This window comes from Pelodiscus sinensis, chromosome 1 (assembly GCF_052426305.1).
Source record: "Pelodiscus sinensis isolate ZL-2025 chromosome 1, ASM5242630v1, whole genome shotgun sequence".
NCBI lineage: Eukaryota > Metazoa > Chordata > Testudines > Trionychidae > Pelodiscus > Pelodiscus sinensis.
Genome location: NC_143052.1, coordinates 318,538,133 through 318,562,633, shown reverse-complemented (window position 1 = coordinate 318,562,633; position 24,501 = coordinate 318,538,133). Strand labels below are relative to the sequence as shown.

The window sequence follows — 24,501 nt, the reverse complement described above, 5'->3', positions numbered from 1 at the left end:
GGTAATAAAAAGAAAGAACTTTTATTATCAAAACAATACTCCTGTTGCAAGCATAATGATGAGATGGAAAAAGTCGCCAATTAATATATTCATGGGGACTCTCATGGGTCAAAACTTAGTTATAAAAGAGAGGAAACCCCATTTCTAACAGTGCAGACATCAGATCCAAAGTCCCACAACAGAAAACAATAAAATCTAACAGATTTATCTAAATTTTACCCTACTTCTACAATATGAAGAGTCTTTTGCTTGGAGAGAGACATGTCTTCTGCCTCCCTCAGTATCTAGAGCAAACTGATTCAGAGACAAAGGAGGGAAAACCCCAAAATTCCTTTGTCTCGGTTTGAAATCCCTATCTGCATTTCTATTGGCTGACTGCTACCTGACTAGGTATAATTAACTCCTTAGTCCCTAAGCTGCTGGCCATACCTCATGACCATGACACCCCTGGTTAATCGAAACCAGTAAGTATCACACGTTAAAAGCAATGCTTACCAGTTAACCATTCACATCCCTAATTGCGATAGGAATCTCACAATTGACTTCTATATACTTTGGCTCAAGTCCTTAAATATTGCTGATAAGAAAAAGAAACTCGACACTTAAACCATTGAAAAAGCACTGAACAAGAAAATTACCTTGATTCTTGTGAAACACTGAGTCTTTTCTGACTCCTGATCTAACCTATAACCTTATATGTTGTAATCTTTTATGTCTGACTGCTACAAAATATTTGAAATGAGGAGCCATTTCCCCTCTTTAATAATATTCTTTTTCCTTAGACTAATATTCTTCCTTTTAAAAAAATTAGGTTCTTATTTATTCTTAGGAGTGCTTGAGCATGAATCTGTTTTTAATACAACATCTGAAAACAAATTTGTTTTAAGACCATTTGACCAAACTAGACTTCAGAGTCAAAATAGCCTGCAGTCATAAAATCTTGTGAAATTATAAAGAAAAATAAAGAAGAAAGATATTATCTTTGCATCAGGAGATGAAAACTCCCACTGTTGCCTGCTTATTTGAAGCAACTGTGTACCAAGGAAAAATGTGAGTACTTATGACTGTATCCTGTACTTTCTCTCCTACAAAACAGAATGGACCAAGTTCTAATCCCCATATCCATTCTGTGAATAGTATTTGAATAAGTGGCATTATGCTATCAGTGGAACTGTAGGTATGAGTATCTGCTCCACTCTGTCCGCAATGGCAAAATGAGATGAGCTTTCAACACTGATTTTTCTGTTATAGACTGTTACCTCCAGTTATGCATCAGTTTCCTTTACATCCTCTCCATATCAAGATAACCATTTCCTTCTTTATTTTTTCCCACAAAACTTCTCAAGATTTTATGACCCTAGAACTACTTTGCTTCATCCCTCTGGTACTCATCAAGTAGCCCTTTTCACATTGGTAAGTGCTGCTCAATGTTAGTAAAAGTCACATAGTCTGATTTATTTTTCATATCTCATTCTGGAATCCCAAGTGAAGTTTTTGCAGTAATCCCTGTTGATGTCAGAATCCAATAAAGAGATATTCTTCAATATTATCACTTATTAAAATACTGATCAGGCAAGTGATTTTCACCAAATTAAAATACAAGATGGCTTTTTACATATAAGAATAATTTAGACATATTTGTATGCTTACTTTTTTATAGGTTCTTTCTGGTTTAGATGTGAACAGGTACTCAGTCTGTTTCTTCAAGTAGGCCATGTCTACACTAGGAAACTATTTTGAAATTACTAAATTCAACTTAAGAACTCCTGGAGGCCAATAAGTTTGAATGAGTGGCACCAGAGCAGCCACACTACTGTTATTTCAAAATTACTATTTCAAAATTAACATTACTCTTGATAAAAAGCAGGAGTACAGAGTTCGAATTCTGAAGCCAATTATTTCAAAATAACTGGCTTGGTAATGTGGATGCACCGCTTAAAAATTTTGACCTCAGTCGTGGAGGGTTATTTTGAAATAAGGTCCTAGTGTAGACCAGGGCACAAGCACATAAGAACGGTCATACTGGCTCAGACCAAAGGTCCATCTAGCCCAGTAGCCTGTCTGCTAACAGTGGCTAGCACCAGGTGCCCCAGAGAGGGTGGAGCGAAGACAATGATCAGTGATTTGTCTCATGCCATCCCTCTCCAGCCTCTGACAGACAGAGGCCAAAGACACCATTTTATCCCCTGGCTAATAGCCTTTTATGGACCTCACCTCCATGACATTATCTAGCTTCTCTTTAAACTCTGTTCTAGCCCTAGCCTTCACATCCTCCTCTGGCAAAGAGTTCCACAGGCTGACTACACGCTGTGTGAAGAAGAACTTTCTTTTATTCGTTCTAAACCTGCTACCCATTAATTTCATTTGGTGTCCTCTAGTTCTTCTATTTAGGGAACTAATAAATAACTTTTCTTTATCTGCCCACTCCACACCACTCATGATTTTATATACCTCTATCATATCCCACCTCAGTCTCCTCTTTTCTAAACTGAAGAGTCCCAGTCGCTTTAACCTCTCCTCATATGGGACCCTTTCCAAACCCCTAATCATTTTAGTTGCCCTTTTCTGAACCCTTTCCAAGGCCAAAATATCTTTTTTGAGGTGAGGAGATCTCATCTGTACATAGTACTCAAGATGTGGGCGTACCATAGTTTTCTACAGGGGCAACAAGATAGTCTGTGTCTTATTTTTTGTCCCTTTCTTAATAATTCCTAGCATCCTATTTGCCTTTTTGACCGCCGCCGCACACTGTGTGGAAATTTTCAGAGCACTATCCACGATAACTCCAAGATCTCTTTCCTGATTTGTCATAGCCAAATTAGCCCCCATCATACTGTACCTATAGTTGGGGTTATCTTTCCTGATGTGCATTACTTTACACTTATCCACTTATCCAATTTCATTTGCCATTCTGTTGCCCAATCACTCAGTTTGGTGAGATCTTTTTGGAGTCCCTCACAGTCTGCTTCTGTCTTGACTATCCTAAACAATTTGGTATCATCCACAAACTTTACCACCTCACTGCTTACCCTTTTCTCCAGATCATTTATGAATAAGTTAAAAAAGGATTGGTCCCAGGACTGGCCCTTGGGGGACACCAGTAGTTACCCCTCTCCATTCTGAAAATTTACCATTTATTCCTACCCTTTGTTTCCTGTCTTTTAACCAATTCTCAATCCAAGAAAGGACCTTCCCTCTTATCCTATGGCAATGTAATTTACACAAGAGCCTTTGGTGAGGGACCTTGTCAAAGGCTTTCTGAAAATCTAAGTATACTAAATCTACTGGATCCCCCTTGTCTGCATGTTTGTTAACCCCTTCAGAGAACTCTAATAGATTAGTAAGACATGATTTCCCTTTACAGAAGGGAAATTGTGTCCAACAAATTATGTTATTCTACGTGCCTCACAATTTATTAACTAAGAAAAGAAATCAGATTTATTTATAAGATTAAAGCAGCCAAATTTACTCATACAAATAGGATACATTTTTTATTCCAAAAATTAGTATTATCTGCTGTAAAATGCTATCTTTGTATGTCCCGAGGGGCTTCCTCATGCTAGGCAGCCAGGCACCTTGCTTATGTTTAGAAATCTTTGCCCTTTAGAGCTCAAGCAGCATTGGAATAACAGTTTCTCCTTAACAGGCGTTTTTATTCCCTTTCCTAGTGTTCAGCATATGATTGGATGAGGGTTTGTGCATATATTCTCTTCAGACACGCCTGGGGTAGCAGTCAGCAAGGTCTTTTGTCCACAATCATTTGTCTGTTGTCTGTAGACCTTCTTTTGTTGTGAAGGAGATAACACCTCTTGTGGTAAAGTAGTATTTCACACTTAATAATGAGCCTCCCTTTTTATAATTACAGAATTATATAATTATATAATTAAACATTATCTTTTTAGCATGGGATACAGATGTTATAAATAGGATTGATACATGCAACATCCCACAAGCATTTCATAAAGCCTAAGTTATAAACACATTCCTATAACTCCAGTACCTAATTTAAGAACACTAATTCACAGGGGAATCAGACTGGTTTCCAGATATCTATTTGTCAGTGACCAGTTAAGCCTAGGGCCTTAGCACCTAGTCTGCCGCTGTCACAGATATGACTGTACAGGTTGGACCTCCTTGGTCTGGCACCCTTGGGACTTGACGAGTCTTGAACAAGGGGATTTGCTGGACTAGCGAAGGTCCCTCCTTTCCTGGCCTGTGGTAAACTGCTGCCCGCTCCTAGCTAGGACAGCAGCCCACCCTGCTACTATCTGGCCAGCCCACCCTGCTGCTACCCGGCTAGCCATCCAGCTCCCGTTGGCCCACTGTTGCTTGGATGGAGCTGTGCGGCCAGGGCTGGAGCTCCCTGGCTGCCACCGGGGCCAAAGTTGCATTGCCAGGACCGGAGCTGCACGGCCTCTGCCAGCCCCCTGCTACTGCCCAGGTGCTGGAGCCAGTTCCACACCCTGTGCTGCCCTCCAAATGTTCCTTTCATTCCATTAAAAAAGATTCTGGTTCTTTCAATGACAATTACTCATAAAGCTACAGAACCCAACTCTGCTGTCAATGAAGTACTTTGCCCTTGAGAGCAGGGTTGTACTTCATAGCATGTGCCTTTTGCCTTTAAAAGACAAAAAGATGCAGCAGCAGCATATGATATCCTTTTCCTCATTAGAGTTCAGAAATTGAATGTAGTTATTGGCTATGATCCCTTTTTTTGTTTATAGTAATGAAAAAGTAACCATACATTTTTAACAAGGCAAAGGATTCTGCAGTATTGTACCTCTTCCCAGCAAGCTGTAACCAACTATGAAATATGCTGTTTTGACCATGAAATCTGTCCTCCTTCTCTCTGATTTTCAGGGAGCCCTACATATAATAAATAAAAGGGTTGCCTTAATTACAGTTTGCTTGGTATATCTGAGCCCCAGGTGAATTGATTGGTGGGCTGGATTCAAAACCATTTTTCTGTTCTTACTATTCTGTGTTTTCAGCTTTTTAGAACAGGCTATTTCAGTCCAGGGAACTGAGGAGTCACTATTCTCCAAAAATGTTATATCTCATATGTTTAAAAACTGGTAACAAAATACTGTGTTTTGCCAGATGGAACAGTGTGGGGCAAGGAAGATGAATACACTAGAACTTCAGTGTTACAAACACCTCTGGAATGGAGATTGTTTATAACTCTGTAATGTTTGTAACTTTGAAAAAGCATGGTTCTGTCAAAAGTTTACAATTGAATATTGACTTGATACAGCTTTCAGACTTTACTATGCAGAAGAAAAATGCTGCCTTTCCCTTTATTTTTGTTAGTAATTTATATTTCACACAGTACTTGTTTTTGTTTCTGCTGTCTAATTGTGTTTCAAATGAGTTGTTTGGTTGACCAGTCCATTCATAACTTTGGTGTCTATAATGCTGAGGTTCTGCTGTAACTTGAAAACCATGACAGGTGAATGCCAAACTATTTTTTCTAAAATAAAATAACCTAAAAAATGCTAGTGACAATGGTTGATTTTCTTTGTTTTGAAGATGCCAAAGAGTTGTTGTCAGCGTTAGCCTCAGTAATCATAATCATAATAATAATCATAATTGATTTATATAATTCCGGAAGAAATTCACTTTTGTGTGATAGTATTAAGGATAAAGGCACTTATCTGGTAGGAACATTGCTTGATGTAATTTGATGCTGTTTTTAGCATGTATCTTCAAATACAAATAAATGAAGATCTTTGTTTCCAAATCTCACTGCTTATATAGTACAGGCAGTCCCTGACTTACGCGGATCCGACTTACGTCAGATCCGCACTTACGAATGGGGCTTTTCTCGCCCCGGAGCTCGCGGGCAGTGGGACCGCCCAGAGCGCAGCGGTCTCGCCACCGCGTCCTCCGGGGCGAGAAAAGCTGCTCCGGGTCTCCCTAGTGTGCTGGGGAGGACTCCCCGGCACAGCAGGGAGACCCGAGCAAAGCCACACAGGCGGCGGACCCTGGTGCCCGTGCGGCTTTGCTCCTTTGTCCTGGAGCAAAGCCGCAGAGGCGGCGGGGTCCCCCGCCTCTGCGGCTTTGCTCCTGTCTCCCTACTGTGAGGAAGCGGGGGACGCAAAGCTGCAGAGGAGGGGGACCCTGCCGCCTGTGCGGCTTTGCTCCGGGGCAAAGGAGCAAAGCCGCACGGGCAGCGGGGTCCTGCCGCCTGTGCGGCTTTGCTCAGGTCTCCCTGCTGTGCTGGGGGGGGACTCCCCCAGCACAGCAGGGAGACAGGAGCAGAGCCACAGAGGCGCGGGACCCCGCCGCCTCTGCGGCTTTGCTCCGGGTCTCCCTGGTCTGCTGGGGGGGGGGGGGGGAAGGACGCAGGGGTAGAGCAGCTGGGGTGCTGCCGGGTTGGTCCTGGGGGGACCTACTCGGCAGCGCCCCAGCTGTTCTGTCCCAGGCTCTAGATTCAGCCGCTGTTGAAACTGATCAGTGGCTGATTCCAGGAAGCTGGGGGCAGAGCAACTCTGCCTCGGGCTTCCTATAGTCAGCCCCTGGTCAGTTTCAGCAGCAGCAGCTGAATCTGGAGCCAGTTCCGAGTTACGTACAAATTCAACTTAAGAACAAACCTATAGTCCCTATCTTGTACATAACCCGGGGACTGCCTGTATATGCTAACATAGTCAATTCAATCAGGGTGTATGTGGCCATTTCTAACAAGGAATGTGGTCCTCTCCCTGTGTTGGTAGTCACACCTAGGAAAGTAAGGGTATGTCTACACTGCCACCCTAGTTCGAACTAGGGTGGCTAATGTAGGCATTCGAAGTTTAAATGAAGCCCGGGATTTAAATATCCAGGGCTTCATTTGCATCTTCCTGAGCGCGGCCATTTTTAAATTCCCCTTAGTCTGAACTCCGTGCCCACGGCTACACGCAGCACGGAGTAGGTAGTTCGAATTAGGATCTCTAATTCAAACTACCGTTGCTCCTCGTGGAACCGGTAATTCGAATTAGAGATCCTTATTTCGAGATCCTACTTCAAAGTAGGAATAAGAGATCCTCCAGAAAAGGGCTTTATTCCGGCGGATCACGCCAGTCTAGACGCTTTTTTCCGGCTTTTCCCCAAGCCGGAAAAAAAGTGGCGGCCATGTTTATTTAAATCCCACGGGGGATATTTAAATCCCCCGCGGATTTCCCTATTCCCAAGTTCAAAATTAGCATGCCCCTTCCGAAGAAGGGGCCAGTGTAGACGTAGCCTAAGAGTTTAACCAGTTAACCAATAAGCTGATGCTTATTAGTTCCTGTTATGGGTTAAATTCTCACAGAGCCAACAGCCAAAAGGTGCTGGCAGTCCACGGGGTGGACCGGGGCATACAGGGAAGCTGGCAGTTAAAGAAATGCCAGTGTTTAATCATGTAAACAATTAAATTGTAATTGGTTACACAGTTAGTATTGTTTAACCCTTTTTGCATTCCTAGTCACACCTTCGCATCAACTGTTGGGAATGGGCCACATCCACCCTAATTCAATTGATCTTGTCCTCTGCATAGTAATGTAACACACATTAGCATCCCTAATCTTAATCTCTTGTAAAATATTAAACATAGTGAAAAATGTTTTAAAATATAAACGTTTCTAATTGCCTAGTAAAACTTTAATTTTAAACAGGAAATCTTCAGCAAGGATATTTGATTAAATGGAGAATACTAAATTATTTCAGAAGTTCAGTAACACTAAAAAAAAAAGGATAACTATGTCCCCAGCTACCTAACATTTCAGTTATATTTTTAACACAAAAATGTTGAAATTCATAGGTGAATTATCCACCAAAAAACACACATTTATGGCAATAAAGTTATGGTTTACTAGCAGAGTAAGACATGATAGGCAGTCCATAAGAATGGTGCAAAAAATAAATTTATGAACCAGTTTCAGGTGGGTAGCCATGTTGGTCTGTTTCAGCAGAAACAATGAGGAGTCACTTAAAAAGTGTATTTGTGCATAAGCTTTTGTGACGTGCCATACACTCTTTGTTGTTTTTGCTTACCAGGTTGATCCAGATTGTCCAGACATATTGATACCAAATTCAGAGTCTTTGCCTTCTGATGATTGTTTTTCATAATGTTTTATTCTGATAACCAGACTTTGCCTCTCTGCATTGTTTACATTTAGCATATGTTCCTTTTTTTATCCAGGGGACAGGAATTGTTTGAAAATGTTCTCAAATAGTTTTTTTTTTTTTGCAACCTAGAGCCATAGCATTTTTCCTCCTCCAATTACCATATGTTGAAATCAGCACTAGAGCCTGCTTTCTGAAGTATGTTATTCATTCTTCTCGCAGTGTCCTGCTTTGATACCAGTTTTGCTCCTTCTCTTCATTTTGCTCCTTTTTCTTTTTCCTCATTTTTTTAACTATCCCAAGCCCAACTCCTCCAGAAAAAACACAAAAGTCTTCTTCTCATGTAACCACAGTGGCCTTTACACTTCAGTATTTTATTTGTTTAGAGCCAGAGGAAGATAGTTGAGAAATTAAGGGATTTCTGTTTGTATCCCTGGGCGTATCTAGACTATGCCAAATGGTTGAAAAGCCTCGGAACTTCCCCCCCCCCCCCCACGTAAGCTTCCCCCCCTTTGTCAAAAAGCGAGTAAACCTCCTTTTTTAAAGAAGAGCAGCTTTTCGAGTAAGGGGGTGGCTCGCCGAAAAAGTCACGTCTTAATTACTTTCACTTTCGAAAGCTCTGCTTTACTTGGAGTGTACAGAACCATCCAGAAATAAGGGTTGATAGTTACTGGGCAGATCAGTGTTTTCCCCTTAGCTGGGGAGTAAACTTCCATGACGTATAGAATTGTAAATATTCATAATTTGAGAAATGAGCCAGTTACTGCTCGAGTAGGGTATGCTGTATGTGGTGGGGTGCCTAGCCTCATGATCCTCCCAAAGGGGATCTCTCCCCGTCAGGCCCAGCTGCCTAGTCTCTCAGGGTATGTCTACACTACCACCCTAGTTCGAACTAGGGTGGTAATGTAGGCAACCGGAGTCGCAAATGAAGCCCGGGATTTGAATTTCCCGGGCTTCATTTGCATATTGCCAGGCGCCGCCATTTTTAAATGTCCGCTAGTGCGGACTCCGTGCCCCGCGGCTACACGCGGCATGGACTAGGTAGTTCGGATTAGGCTTCCTATTCCAAACTACCGTTACTCCTCGTGGAATGAGGAGTAATGGTAGTTCGGAATAGGAAGCCTAATCCGAACTACCTAGTCCGTGTCGCGTGTAACCGCGGGGCACGGAGTCCGCACTAGCGGACATTTAAAAATTGCGGTGCCCGGCAATATGCAAATGAAGCCAGGGAAATTCAAATCCCGGGCTTCATTTGCAACTCTGGTTGCCTAGATTACCACCCTAGTTCGAACTAGGGTGGTAGTGTAGACATACCCTCACAATCAGGCCGGGGGGCCTAGTCTCTCAACGTCTAGTATGGGAGCTAGTAAAGAGGGAGTATAGGGGACCCAGGCCCTCCCTTTCTGCTGGGCTCGAGCCCAGGCACTATCCATGATGGGTGGTCCCTACCACTGGCTCGGCGGGGAGTTCCCCCTGAAACACGCCAAGCCCGCTGGGTTACCTCCTGCTCCCCGCCCTGGGATGCTTCCTGCCCCACTCCCCTGGCTGGCGTAGGCCCCACCTGTGTATGAAGACCCCACTGCAGAAGCGGTTGTCACGGCAGTGGTGACTGGTGTGGCAGCTGGCGTGTTGGTGGTGGCTGCTGCTGCAGTGGCAGTATCTGTGGCTATAGGCTGTGGCTGCCATGCCAGCAGAAACCGGCGTGGTGGCTGCAGCTGCAGCGCTGGCTGGGTCTGCAGCTTTGGCTCATGCAGCAGCAGCGGTGGCGGCGGCGGCGGAGATGGCAGCAGCGGCGGCGGCAGCTGCTCCCGTGCTCTGGTAGGAGCTTCTTCCCCTCCAGAAGGAGAGCAAACCCCAACTGAGCTGTTTCCCTGGCCATTATAACAGGACCACTGTCGGAGCATGCCCAGCAAGGCTGCGGGGGAAGGGCCTTCTCAGCCCAGCAGGTCAGTTTATTCTCCACTTGGCTAGTGCGGGGTTGGTTCTCCCCATCATAGGAGTATGAGACCACCCAGGTGATCTCATAATTCTAGTGAGATACATGATGGTATCTCTTGGAGTCAGAAGTGAAGCCCAACCCTTGTGATGATTTTGCCTATATCTTGCACCCAGTAGCACAGTCTCCTGGGTTCCCCACAGAATCAAGTCCTCGATACAGTACATCACTCATTGTGCCATATTTATAAAACTTGACTTCAAAAGTTAGGTGTTTTTCCCATGATTCTTTTTTTTTATAACAAAAACCCAGCCTTTATCCAAAGTTTTAGACAGAGATTCAGTTATGCATTCAGCATATTCATTTTTTTTATTTAAAAATTTTAAGAGATTATAATTTTGGGCCTTAACATATTTTGTATTAAAATCAGATTTCATTTGAGTCAGGTTTCTTAAAAAACTTTTTATAATTTAAATAACAAAATAAAAACTCCAATTTAAATAAAAATCCACTTTATTTTGTTTTACATTTTGAAATAATAGATTTTGTTTTACCTGCACTCTTCTATCCTAGACTGATTTTTCTTTCTGCCATTCGCTTACCACTGGTGTCCTGCTCTTTCTGGATGGTCCAAGTCTAAAGACTGCATCCATTTAGTTTTATGTGTTGGATGGTACTTAAGCTGCAAGACAGTAATGTGAGTAATAGGCACACGTTGCTCCAGAAGTTTCCTTATTACCCATCACCAGTGTCAAAACTCCAAAGGATTAGTTTGGATTGTATAACTACTAGAGGTTTTCGGAACTTCTCTAAATCCACTTAATTCTTCAACAGAATGTAAAAATCCTATGAGAGATTAGAAACATCCAGTCTTTACTTCACTCATTAAGCAAGGTAGCACATGAAATTGTAACATAGTGTATGGGGAAAGGTGTCAGAAGTGTTATTTCAACTATTACAAAGCCCAAGAAAGGTTCAGTTCAAACTTCAGGAGGTAGTTTTGAGTGGGTCCCTAGTGAAGAGTAGTAGATGCAACGTTTATAACCAAGTGAAATTTCTTGCATGGGAAAGAGAATGATCTTAATATTATAACATTTTTTATCTCCCCATTTCATTGTAATCAGAATTTCTCTTTGCTTCCCCGGCCCTCTGCTGTTCTAACACTTCCTTTTGTATAATCAGTTACAATTCCCACATTTGCCTCAATGGAGAAATTAGATACTATTGGTATTTCTGCTTTCTATACTTTGTTAATAAAGCTGATTTATTCCTGCTTTGCACATGCACATGTGATTCAGAAGTCTGATCTCGATATTGCAGAGTTCTATCAGACATTGTATGTCAGTGCTGACTTATTCAAGTGTGGATGATTTGCAGGCAGAACATTCTAGGATTCAGATTAAAAAGAATGCAAGCAAGGCTATCTCCTATGGAATGGATAAATATTAGTAACATATCTTTCTCTGTTGGGGGAAAAGGTGAACTAATTAAAGTAAAGGATAGTTGTTTTCAATGTACTGTGAATCCCAATTAAAATATATTGTGTCTGACACTCTAATTACACCAAGTGAGTGCTGTAGTGTACATCTGTGTAAAGATTGACTAGACAAATCAACTTTTCAATGTGGAGCATGGACAATGCTGGGTCAGCAATTAAATGTGATCTGTTAACAAGCAAGTTACACTTTTTCATTATAGTCAGGGCTTTGCTGAGTTAGAAAGAAGTGTGAATACACCCCAAAGTAGAATGAATTCTGCCATCTTTAATCTAGATAAACACCTGTAGATTTCAATAGAAGTTCTGCATAAATCAGAACTGCAGAATTTTGACTTTAATTTTTTTGAGATGAATGTTTTCCATGAACCAGTTAACTTTATCCTTTTTACTGGTGGTTTAGTACTCTTGACCTGCAATGTGCTAAGCAGTATTTGGGAGTACTGAACAGCCTAAATTCTACTGACTCCATTGAGAGTTAAGAATGCGCAACATTTCAGTGTGCTCAGTGCCGTGCAGGTTCAAGCCCTTATTTACTTGGAAAGTGTGTGTTGGGCGAGGTGGGTCGAGAACAGTTCATCTTGAAGATTGATTGAGAAAAGCATTTTTATAATAGTTATTACCAGCAACCCAAGCTTTTATAAGTTTCAGATTGTTTTGCAGCTATAGTTATTTGCTTGTCAGTGGAGTAGGTGATAAACTATTAAAATTCCTCCATTCACTGTGTACAGCATGGTATTTACAGTCATGAGCCAGTGAAAAGCAACCTGAGGAAAAATAAAAGATTTTATTACCATGAAGTTTGTACCATTTCTTTTCATTCCTGTTTTTCTTGGGAATCCTACAAAATTCCCCCTTATCCTAAGAGCTCAGACATATTTTCAAATATGAAGTTTTTATTTAAAAGAAGGAAGGGGGAACAACTTTGATTGCTGATATATAGACAATGTCTGGTGGTGCATAGAATGTTTTTCTTCTCACTTCTTATTGCAGATAATCTCTTTGGCTTGGTCTACACCAGGACCTTATTCCAAAATACGCCCCCCCCCCCAATTTATAAGCGGTGCATCCATACAACCAAGCCTGAAATAATGGGCTACGGAATTCAAACTCTCTACTTCTGTTTTTCACAAGGAATAAAGCTAATTCTGAAATAGTAGTTTCAAAATAATATTAATGTGGCTGCTGCGGTGCCGCTAATTCGAATTTACTGGCCTTCGGAAGGTCTCCCACAGCTCCCCAGAGTGCTTCCTGAGGCTCTGAGTCCGAGGTAGCTCATCCACATTATCAGAGCCTGCTTCAGACTAATTTCAATGCTTCCCTATAGTGAGGATACGCTAGTGCAAATTTGTTAAATCGTGGAGTTCTTAATTCGAATGTGGCCTTTGTGTCATTGACCATCCACACTGTGCTACAGCACACCAACATTTGTGGGGTGGGGAAGGATTTGCCATTTATAACCGTTTTAGAGAATTGTTTTCATACCATAGATTTCTTCTGTTTTGTACTTGGAGCTTGTCTACATGGTACATTAGTGTGCACTAGATCAGGCCATTCTGCTGCGTACCATTGTACCATATGCTAACTGTTCATGTGGACCCCGCTGGTGCACACTGAAAGTTTCAGTAGTGCATTGATGTAGCAATGTTTGAAATGGGGCATGTGCAAGCATGTTCATGGCCTTATTATTGCTTCTGACTTTCAAAGGGCATCTACACCCTTTCTCGTTCAAATAGTACTCCAAAATTTGGGAGTCAGGTTTTATTTCTGCCTTTTATTTCTGCAATATGTGGATGGATATTACTATTTTTGTTCTGAGTCAGAAAAGGGACTGTTCTTGAAATTAATGGGAAAAATTATTGTGCTTCCCTGTTTGAACAACAGCTGCCACTTAACCCTGCTCCTTAAAAACTTTCTATGTAAGTAATGTTCATTGTATTGTTAAACTGTTGGTGTTTTTTTTTTTGCCTTCCTCTATCTGGAACATCATACTAATTTCTACAAGTTGTGATTACTAACAGAGAGCAATCACCTCACAGACTTGTACCGAAAAGAAGAAGTCATCAGTGTCGGAGGAAATGGCTGCATCCATAGTCCCCGCTTCCCGAGTAGCTACCCCAGGAACCTGTTACTGACATGGAGGCTGCTCTCAACAGAGAATACAAGGATACAGCTGGCCTTCGATAATCAGTTTGGTCTGGAGGAGCCAGAAAATGATATTTGCAGGTGAGAGAAAAGCTACCCAGAGAGCTAATCATGTCATTCTAAAAATCAGCTGACCGAAAGTCTTGCATGGTGCTTTGGAGGGGTTCATGAGGGATTTTGTTTCAGATTAAAGAGATGTGTGGCTACCAACACTACCAACTAGACTCTCTGAATAAATTTATCTGTATCAGGGTTACTGTTTTCTGAAGATTAAAGTCTTAGCATGATATTTTAAATGCAGAACACTTCAGTCTTATGCATGGCTGGCTCCCTTTGGAAATGCTAAAAGAATAGGGATTTGCCCTCTGTATTTAAAGACAGAGGATGTTTCCTTTTTTCAACTGTGTGAAACACATCTTTTTCAATATGTCAGTTTAGACCATGAGGCATTCTCTGAGAGGAAGGGGTAGACTGGGAAGAGCTGGGATAGGGGACCAGTGTGTAGTGCTCTTGGAATAGTATGGCCAGATTGACTGACTGGCTGTTAGCTCCCTTCAATTATTGTTTGCATCTAGGTATAATTTGTTCTAGCTGATACTGTATATAGCTGCAGAGTCAGCAGTATGCTCTGGCTGCTGTACACCACTCTGATGATGCATCGCAGCTATAAAGTCAAATTACTTGACAGATAAGCCAGGTTTATAGTTTTTTCTCACCAGAATATACACTTGAATTTGGCCCTTAATTAATAAAATAAACTTATAAGAAAGTTTCTGTTGTTCATGTTTTTGTTATTCAGTGGTATATTTAATGTGGGGGGGAAAGCCCAAAGCTTTCCCATGCACTTTCCAAGACACATCTTCTGAGGACAAATTGCTGGGTGGCAATATTGGCACATCAGCATCCAACACACTGACTGTTATTACTTATTGCAGCCCCTATCCAGAAACACTGTGTTATTTTCTCTCTATTCCCACCCTTTTTCATGTCTTCTCTTAGCATCTTCACTTAATTTGCATTTAGAGGGTTTGGCGAGTCACTGTGGGTTTATTCTTATTTTTCAGTGTTCTGCATTGCCAGTGAACTGAGAGCACCATTTTAGTCTGTTTGTTTTCCAGTTAATTACAAAAGAATGCAGCCATGAACTGGCCATCCTTCTCTGCATGTTTATTATCTTGGCAACTTTCACACAGCTTTGTCACTGTTGCTGTGAGAACAATCACAGTGTAAAAGTTATAGTTACCTTCTAGGACCAAAGACTGTTCTGGAATGCAGAAACTAATGCCTGTTCACATTTTACATAGAGAATAAACTATGGCTAACCTTAAATGATTTGAACCTTAAAATATTGATCTAACTGACTGTGGAAAAGGATGAAGCGTTCTCTTGTAAAAGGACATTAAGGGTGATGACACGGTGAGGGAAAGTCAGGTCATTATCTACATACTGGATTTTGACCATGGCTTTGGACAATCTGTCTGCTTTCAAAAGCTACAGATTTATGAAGCAGAGAAACAAAGACCTTCCAGAATCTGTAGTGTATATACACGTTGGGAAAATATCCCATTTTTATAGAAATACAACCTTGCCTTGAGTTGTCGTAAGGCTTTTATTTACATGATATTAAAACTAGAATGAGGAAGTTCCCAGGGGATTACTTAGAATTACTTTCAAGCTTGTTATGGTAAGTAACATATGATGTTACTTTACCTGTTTGGAGAAACTTTTAGAGGTTTTTTTAATCAGGTTTTTTTATCCTATAGTTTACTTTCATATACTTTCTCTGGTCTACTTCAGCAAAAGCACATCCAAACATATTCTTTCAATAAAGAATGCATCTAAAATTAAACACATACTTATGAACTGACAGCTAAATTGGGACCTTTGCTCTTTAGCCTCCTCTCTCCTGCTTTGGACCGTACTCCTTTGCGCAAGAATTTCCTGACTGTTTACTTTCAATTTTTAATTGATTTTACTCATTTTAAATTACTGTAAAATTTAAATGGTCTGAAACTTATTTGGGGGTGGGAGTTGAAAAGGTGGACATTTTAATTCACTGTTTGAGAAAGGAGGGAAAATCTAAAAATATACAGTAGTTTCTGCCCATGTTATTAGTGCTCTCAAGGTTTCCCTAAGCATTTCCCCTCTGTGAGGAGGGGTTCTGAAGAGAACTTAAATTATCCTCTCACTGTGGAGCTTTGAATGCATAAACAGATGAAAATTCTCCTTTCCTGTATATTTCTGTGTTCTTAGGGTGAATGCCACTTCTCTTAGCAGGTATAATTCTTTAGAAGTCAGTGGATTTGCACCATTTTATGGCAGCAGTGACTTTAGCCCCAGCCAGACCTGGGCTTTCATTGGCTTGGATAGTACATTAGGCATGGTGAATTTTAAACAGCCAGCAACTACAGCTAGTCTGCAGGGGTGGGCTGGTATAGGGATTTTGGAATTATAAGGTGAAACTAAAAGGACACAAAGCAAGCCAGTCATAGGCTGTAGAAGGCCTCTGAGATTTTCCTGAGCAAAAGTAAGGATTAGACCATTGAGAATGGGTGCAAAACTTTTACATTTATGTGCAGTTTAAGTATGAAAAATGTAATTGTTGCAGAGTTTAGACACATTTAGTGATGCAGTTACTGTAGATTCCTTATTTCCTATGCCGTGTAATTTGAGGCCTGTGAATTTAAATGCTGTAATGCTGACAACTCTGTATCTGCACCTTATTTTTATTTTTCTAGGAAGGAATCTTGGAGGCTGAGCAAACCAAGTCTGGCATTTATGGAGCTTTTCTGACCGCCTCCTCTCCCAGCCATCCCCCCGCAGCTGGGAGAGAACTTTCTCAATGACTGGCCTCTGAGAATATTGAATCCCTTTGATAATCAATTAATTATCTAATAGCCCACATGATAATCAATTAATAACTGTTATCATGTTTTCAGAATAAAATTCTTTCCTGAATAGAGATTCCAGAGATTTAGTGCTTAACTGTTGGGTGAGGATGACTCCTCTCTCTGTTCATCATCATAGATTCACAGGAGTAGATGGGATTGCAAAAGTCATCTAATCTAACTCCCTGGGAAGGTGCAGGATTTGTTAGGTCTAAACCAGCCAAGACAGGTGGCTATTCAGACTCCTTTTTTTAAATCCTCCAGTGAAGGAGCTCACACAACCTCCCTAGGCAGTTTGTTCCATTGCCCTATGCTTTACAGTTAGGAAGTTTTTCCCGAGATTTAATCTAAATCCACTATACTATAGTTTGAACCCATTGCCTCTTGCCATGTCCTCTGTGGCAAGAGAGAGCACATTTTCTCCCTTTTGTTTATGGCAGTCTTTCAAGTATCTGAAGACTATTATTGTATCTTCCCTCCTTAATATCTTCTTTTCCAAACTAAACATACTCAGTTTCTTCAGCCTTTGCTCATAAACATTGTTTCAGCTCTCTGTACTAAACCTCTCTGTCTGCCTTGTCTCCAGCTTTCTGCCAAGGCTGAATGGAACACTTGGGGCCTGACCCCAAGCATATTGAAATCAATTGAATGACTCTCACTGTTGTCAGTAAGCATTGGCTCATGGTTTTGATGGCTGCCCTCTTGGTCATCTAAAGCAAAACTGCGAAAAACTCAATAAACTATACAAGCTACTGACAAAATTATAGGAACAAACTGATACTACTTTAACTGTGTGTAACCTATGCCAGCAGTTCTCAAACTTCACGGCACCACAAGCCCCTTCTGCCAACAAAAATAACGACATGACCCTGGACATGGGTGGGTTGGAGCTTGAGCCCTGTCATCCTGATCTAAAGCCCTTGGGCTTCAGCTTCAGCCCTGGACACGTGGGCTCAGGCTTTATCTTTAGCCTGAGGACCTAGCAAGTCTAATGCCTGCCTAGGTGATCCATTACAATGGGGTCCCAACCCACTTTGGGGTCCTGCTGCACAGTTTGAGAACCATTGACCTATGTTAACACAGTGTTGCTCTTTGTTCCCTTCTAGTGGCTAAACTATGTATAGTGGTTTATGAGTCAATGGACAGATTTAGCTCAAGCAATGTAAGCCATGGTTTCAATTGCTGCAGGACTGATACTTAACTAGAGTTATTGTTGCATATATAACCTAAATTCAGTGTACCCATTAACGTCACTGTACAAAAATGTCTCACTGCTGTAAATTACCATCTTGATCTAGTTTTTGTCTGCTGAAAATTAAAAAGTTCTGTTCCTTAAATAAAATTGTGTCAAATGTACAGTCTGTTAACCAGCTACATAAAAATGGTAAGGTTATTTTGTTGCAAGGATAAATGTCTGAAAAAGCATCCTCACTGCAGCATGTTAGGGAATATTGTTCACTTGCACTCTGACAGTAAAAAAAAAACCCTACTCATACCACAACCATCACAATATAAAAATGGCCATTCCAAAGGTCCACCTAGCCCAGTATCCCGTCTTCCAACAGTGGCCAATGCCAGATGCCCCAGAGGAAGTGAACAGAACAGGGAATCTACTAGCATTCCCTCTTCCGTCACCCATTCTTATCCTCTGACAAAGGCCAAGGACACCATTCATACCGATCTGTACTAATAACCATTGATGGATCAACCTCTATCAATTTATCTAGTTCTTTCTTGAACCCTGTTAAAGTTCTGGTCTTCACAACCTCCTTTGGCAGGGAGTTCCACAGGCCGACTGTGCGCTGTGTGAAGAAAAACTTGCTTTTGTTTGTTTTAAACCTGCTGTCTATTAATTTTATTTGGTGACCCTGAGTTCTTATGTTATGGGAACAAGTAAATAACTTTTCCTATTCACTTTTTCCAACCAGTCATGATTTTATAGATCTCTATCATATCCCCGCTCAGTCTCCTCTTTTCTAAGCTGAAAAGTCCCAGTCTCTTTAATCTCTCTTCATATGGGACCCGTTCCAAACCCCAAATCATTTTTGTTGCCCTTTTCTGAACATTTTCCAATGCCAACATATCTTTTTTGAGATGAGGCAACCATATCTGTACACTGTATTCAAGATGTGGGCATACCATGGTTTCATATAGAGGCAATCAGATGTTCTCTATCTTATTCTCTATCCCTTTTTAATGATTCCTAACATTGTTTACTTTTTGACTGCTGCTACTCACTGAGTGGATGTTTTCAGAGAACTATCCACAATGACTCCACGATCTCTCTCTTGAGTAGTTGTAGCTAAATTAGTCCCCATCATACTATATGTATTGTTGGGATTATTTTTTCCAATGTGCATCACTTTACATTTATCAACATTAAATTTCATTTGCCATTTTGTTGCCCAGTCACTGAGTTTGGTGAGATCTTTTTGAAGCTCTTCACAGTCTGCTTTGGTCTTAATTATTTTGAGCAGTTTAATATCATCTTCAGATTTTGCCACTTCACTGTTTATCTCTTTCTCCAGATCATTTATAAATAAATTGAATAGGATTGGTCCCGGGACAGACCCTGGCTGGGGGGAGGGAGAAGGAGGGGAACACTAGTTACCTTTCTCCATTCTGAAAATTTACCATTTATTCCTACCCTTTGTTTCCTGTCTTTTAACTATTTATCAGTCCATGAGAGGACCTTCCCTCTTATCCCATGACAACTTAGTTTACTTAAGAGCCTTTGGTGAGGGACCTTGTCAAAGATTTTCTGGAAGTCTAAGTACATTCTATCTACTGGATTCCCCTTGTCCACATATTTGTTGACCTCCTGTCATGGCTGTTCCCCACTCTGGCACGACAAATGCAGAATTGGGGGCCCACAAAACACCTCAAAATCTGGTCTCTACAGGCTTTGGTACAAAAACTGCCCCTCCCCCCAAATCCTAAACCCCAGATTTTGGGGAATATCTGCTGCCACCACCCAAGTATTCCAAGCAAATCAGGGAAGCGATCACTTGGAAAACCACCTCCCTAAAACCTCAGGGGTATGTCAAGCTCTTTTTCCCCAAAGAGCTTGAGAAAGAAAAGAGAAACAAGCTGCAGTCTGTGGTAGCTGACTCCTTAGCCAGCCAGACAGCCAGACCTTACAGGTAAAACTAGGACACAAAAATAAACCAATACCAGGTTAATTAGAAGACAATAAACTTTTATTATCAAAACAAAACCATAGTTGCAAGCATAGTGACTAGATGAAAAAGAGCCACCAATTCATATGCTCATGCAGCTCAAAACTTAGTTACAAAAGAGAGAAAAACCACTTTTAATAGCACAAACATCATTTCCACATTCCCAAACTGGAAAACAAATAAAACCTGATGGATTAGCTAAACTTTGACCCTCTTACACATTGTCAGAAGACTTTTTTTTTTGCAGAGAGACAGGCCTTCCCATCTCCCTGTTACTTGGAAGAAATCGCTCTGACTCAGACAAAGGAGGGAAAAGATAAAAATTCCTTTGTCCCAGTTTGAAATCCCTACCTGCATTACTATTGGCTGACCAGATACCTGGCTAGAGACAGGAGACATAGTTAACCCGTTAGTCCCCAGGCTGCTGGTTAGCCCTCCTGGTTATAACGCCCCCTCCCCTCAAAGAACGCTAGTAGGTTAGTAAGGCATGATTTCCCTTTAAAGAAATTATAATGACTTTTCCCCAACAAATTATGTTCATCTTATGTGTGTGACAATTTTATTCTTTACTATTGTTTCAACTAATTTCTCCAGCATTGACATTAGACTTACCAGTCTGTAATTGCCAGAATCACCTCTAGAGCCCTTTTAAACAGTTTTATATTCATGGCACCTTAAGCAAGAAAAATGTAATTGTTGCTGAGTTTAGACACATTTAGTGATTCATTTACTGCAAATTCCTTGTTTCCTACACAACCATCCTACATATTTAAAATTCTTAGTAACTTTCAGCACTTTAAGGACTAAGCTAGCATTTTTACCATCTATAATTTTTAATCAAATGTTTTGTAGTGGAATCCAATATACATTTGACCAATTTTTGAGCAGTGTTCCTGTGTAGTGGCAGCAGTTCTATGCAATGAGAATTTAATACATTATCAAACTGATCTGCAGGTATGACTTTGTGGAGGTGGAAGATCTATCTGAAACCAGCACGGTTATCCGAGGACGGTGGTGTGGTCACAAGGAAGTTCCTCCAAGAATAACATCCAAAACAAACCAAATAAAGATAACCTTCAAATCTGATGACTACTTCGTGGCTAAACCTGGATTCAAGATATATTATTCCCTTGTGGTAAGTAACTTCTCAGAGGGTACAGGATAGGCCAGAGTGTGAAAGAACAGCAATATTGGGAGACTGGATGACATAGCTTACTGCAGCTGATTACAATATTAATTAACTGAAAATACTTTCCTTCCAGCAACTACGCACAGATAAAAACAGTTTTGACATCCTGTTATTAAATAGAAACTAAAGACAAGTCCATCACAAGATGTAAAACTAATAATATGTTTCAGAAACACTAACACTTTCTGCACTGAGGCAGCAGTTTGAGCACACTGACAAACACCACAGCAATGACAGTTGAAATGATTGCTGTTTAAACTCCATTTTGATTTTCATTTGCTATAAAGAAAAATACTGTCAGGGAGTTAGGACTGTGATTCTAAGCAAGAAGTAACATAAGAACATAAGAATGGCCATACTGGGTCAGACCAAAGGTCCATTCAGTCCTTTATCCTGTCTGCCGACAGTGGCCACTGCCAGGTGCCCTAGAGGGGGTGGACCAAAGACAATTATCAAGCAAATTGTCTCCTGCCATCCTTCTCCAGCCTTTGACAAACAGAGGCCAGGGGCACAATTTCTTACCCCATGGCTAATAACCTTTTATGGACCTAACCTCCATGAATTTATCTAGCCCTTTTTAAAAATCTGTTATAGTCCTAGTCTTCACAGCCTCCTCTGGCAAGGAGTTCCACAGGTTGACTGTGCGCTGTGTGAAGAAGAACATTCTTTTACTAGTTTTAAACCTGCTACCCATTAATTTTATTTGGTGTTCTCTAGTTCTTCTATTATGGGAACAAGTAAATAACTTTTCCTTATTCACCCTCTCCACACCACTCATGATTTTATATAACTCTATCATATCCCCCCTCAGTATCCTCTTTTCTAAACTGAAAAGTACCAGTCTCTTTAGCCTCTCCTCATATGGGACCTGTTCTAAACCCCTAATTATTTTAATTGCCCTTCTCTTAACCCTTTTCTAATGCCAAAATATCCTTTTTGAGGTGAGGAGACCATATCTATATGCAGTATTCAAGATGTGGGCATACTATAGTTTTATAAAGGGGCAGTAAGATATTCTTCATCTCATTTTATATCCCTTTTTTAATAATTCCCCACATCCTATTTCCTTTTTTGACTGCCACTGCACACTGTGTGGATGTCTTCAGAGAACTATCCACGATAACTCCAAGATCTCTTTCCTGATTAGCTGTAGCTAAATTATCCGCTGTATGTATAGTTGGGGTTATTTTCTCCAATGTGCATTACTTAACATTTATCCACATTAAATTTCATTTGCCATTTTGTTGCCCAACCACTCAGTTTGGTGAGGTATTTTTTAAGTTCTTCACAGCCTGCTTTGGTCTAGACTATCTTGAACAGTTTAGTATCATCTGCAAACTTTGCCACCTCACTGCTTACGCCTTTCTCTAGATAGTTTATGAGTAAGTTGAATAGGATTAGTCCTCGGACTGACACTTGGGGAACACCACTAGTTACACTTCTCCATTCTGAAAATTTACCATTTATTCCTACCCTTTGTTTCCTGTCTTTTAATCAGTTCTCAATCCATGAAAGGACCTTCCTTCTTATCCCACGACAACCTAATTTACACAAGAGCCTTTGGTGAGGGACCTTGTCAAAGGCTTTCTCAAAATCTAAGTACACTATATCTACTGGATCCCTCTTGTCCTCATGTTTGTTGACCCCTTCAAAGAACTCTAATAGATTAGAAAGACATGATTTCCCTTTACATAAACCATGTTGACTTTTGGCCAACAAATTATGTTCTTCTACATGTCGGACAATTTTATTATTTACTATTGTTTCAACTAATTTGCCCAGTACTGATATTAGACTTAGGGGTCTGTAATTGACAGGGTCACCTCTAAAGCCCTTTTTAAATATTGGCGTTATGTTAGTTGTCTTCCAGTCCTTAGGTACAGAAGCTGATTTAAAGGATAGGTTACAAACCACAGTTAATAGTTCCGCAGTTTCACATTTGAGTTCTTTCAGAGCCCTTGGGTGAATGCCATCCGGTCCCGGTGATCTGTTACTGTTTAGTTTTTCAATTTGTTTCAAAACCTCCTCTAATGACACTTCAATCCAGGACAGTCCCTCAGATTCATCACCCACAAAGGACGGTGCAGTTTTGGGAATCTCCATAACATCCTCAGCCATGAAAACTGAAGCAAAAAAATCGTTTAGTCTCTCCACAATGGCTTTATCATCCTTGATTGCTTCTTTCGTATTTTGATCATCCAAGGGCCCCACTGATGTTTTAGCAGGCTTTCCTGCTTCTAATGTACTTAAAAAACATTTTGCTGTTACTTTTTGAGTTTTTGGCTAGCTGTTCCTCAAAAACTTTTTTGCTTTTCTTATTACATTTTTACACTTAATTTGGCAGTGTTTATGTTCCTTTCTATTAACCTCACTAGGATTGGACTTCCACTTTTAAAAAGATTCCTTTTTATCTCTCTCTACTTCTTTTACATGGTTGTTAAGCCACGGTAGCTCTTTCTTAGGTCTCTTACTATGGTTTTTAATTTGGGGTATACATTTAAGTTGGGCCTCTATTATAGTGTCTTTGAAAAGTTTCCATGCATCTTGCAGGGATTTTACTCTAGTCACTGTACCTTTTAATTTCTGTTTAACTAACCTCCTCATTTTTGCGTAATTCCTTTTTTTTTAATTAAATGCCAGTGTGTTGGACTGGCACTTCCCACTACAGGAATGTTAAATGTTATTATATTATGGTCACTATTCCCAAGTGATCCTGTAATAGTTACCTCCTGGACCAGATCCTGCACTCTACTCAGTACTAAATCGAGAATTACCTCTCCCCTTGTGAGTTCCTGTACCAGCTGCTCCAAGAAGCAGTCATTTAAGGCACCAAGAACTTTTATCTTTGCATCGCGTCATGAGGTGACATGTACCCAGTCAATATGGGGATAATTAAAATCCCCCATTATTATTGAGTTTTTTATTTTGATAGCCTTTCTAATCTCCCTTAGCATTTCAATGTCACGATCATTGTCCTGGTCAGGTGGTCGATAATATATCTCTACTGCTCTATTCTTATTAGATCATGGAATTACTATCTATAGTGATTCTGTGGAACATGTTGTTTCTTTTAAGATTTTTACTTCATTTGATTCTACATTATCTTTCACATATAGTGCCACTACACCACCAACTTGACCTATTCTGTCCTTCCAGTATATTTTATATTCCAGTATGATTGTGTCCCACTGATTGTCCTCATTCCACCAGGTTTCTGTGATGCCTATTATGTCAATCTCCTTCTTTAATACGAGGTACTCTAGTTCACCCATCTTATTATTTAATCTCCATCTGATGCATGTGCTCCTTCACACCAATCGGCTTTCCCCCATCTCTTACTTTAAAAACTGCTCTACGACCTTTTTAATGTTTAGTGCCAGCAGTCTGGATCTATCTTGGTTTAGGTGGCGCCCATCCTTCCAATATAGGCTTCCCTTCTCTCCGAAGTGTTCACAGTTCCTAATAGATCTAAATCCCTCCTCCCTACATCATCGTCTCATCCATGCATTGAGACTCTGAAGTTCTGCCTGCCTACCTGGCCCTGTGTGTGGAACAGGAAGCATTTCAGAGAATGCCACCATAGAGGT

The 24,501-nt window shown here is 40.7% G+C and overlaps 1 protein-coding gene across 6 annotated transcripts in view; it reads left to right on the top strand.

Moving 5' to 3' along the window:
* Positions 1-24,501, top strand: part of PDGFD (platelet derived growth factor D) — a 208,380-nt gene that overhangs the window by 120,580 nt on the left and 63,299 nt on the right. For 4 of the 6 annotated variants that reach the window (XM_089775666.1, XM_089775669.1, XM_089775664.1 and 1 more), the window contains exons 2-3: positions 13,535-13,739; positions 20,680-20,860. In XM_089775666.1, coding sequence (XP_089631792.1) covers positions 13,535-13,739; positions 20,680-20,860 — 386 coding nt within the window. The remainder of the gene's footprint in view (positions 1-13,534; positions 13,740-20,679; positions 20,861-24,501) is intronic. The other 2 variants (XM_089775665.1, XM_089775668.1) reach the window with 1 other exon arrangement.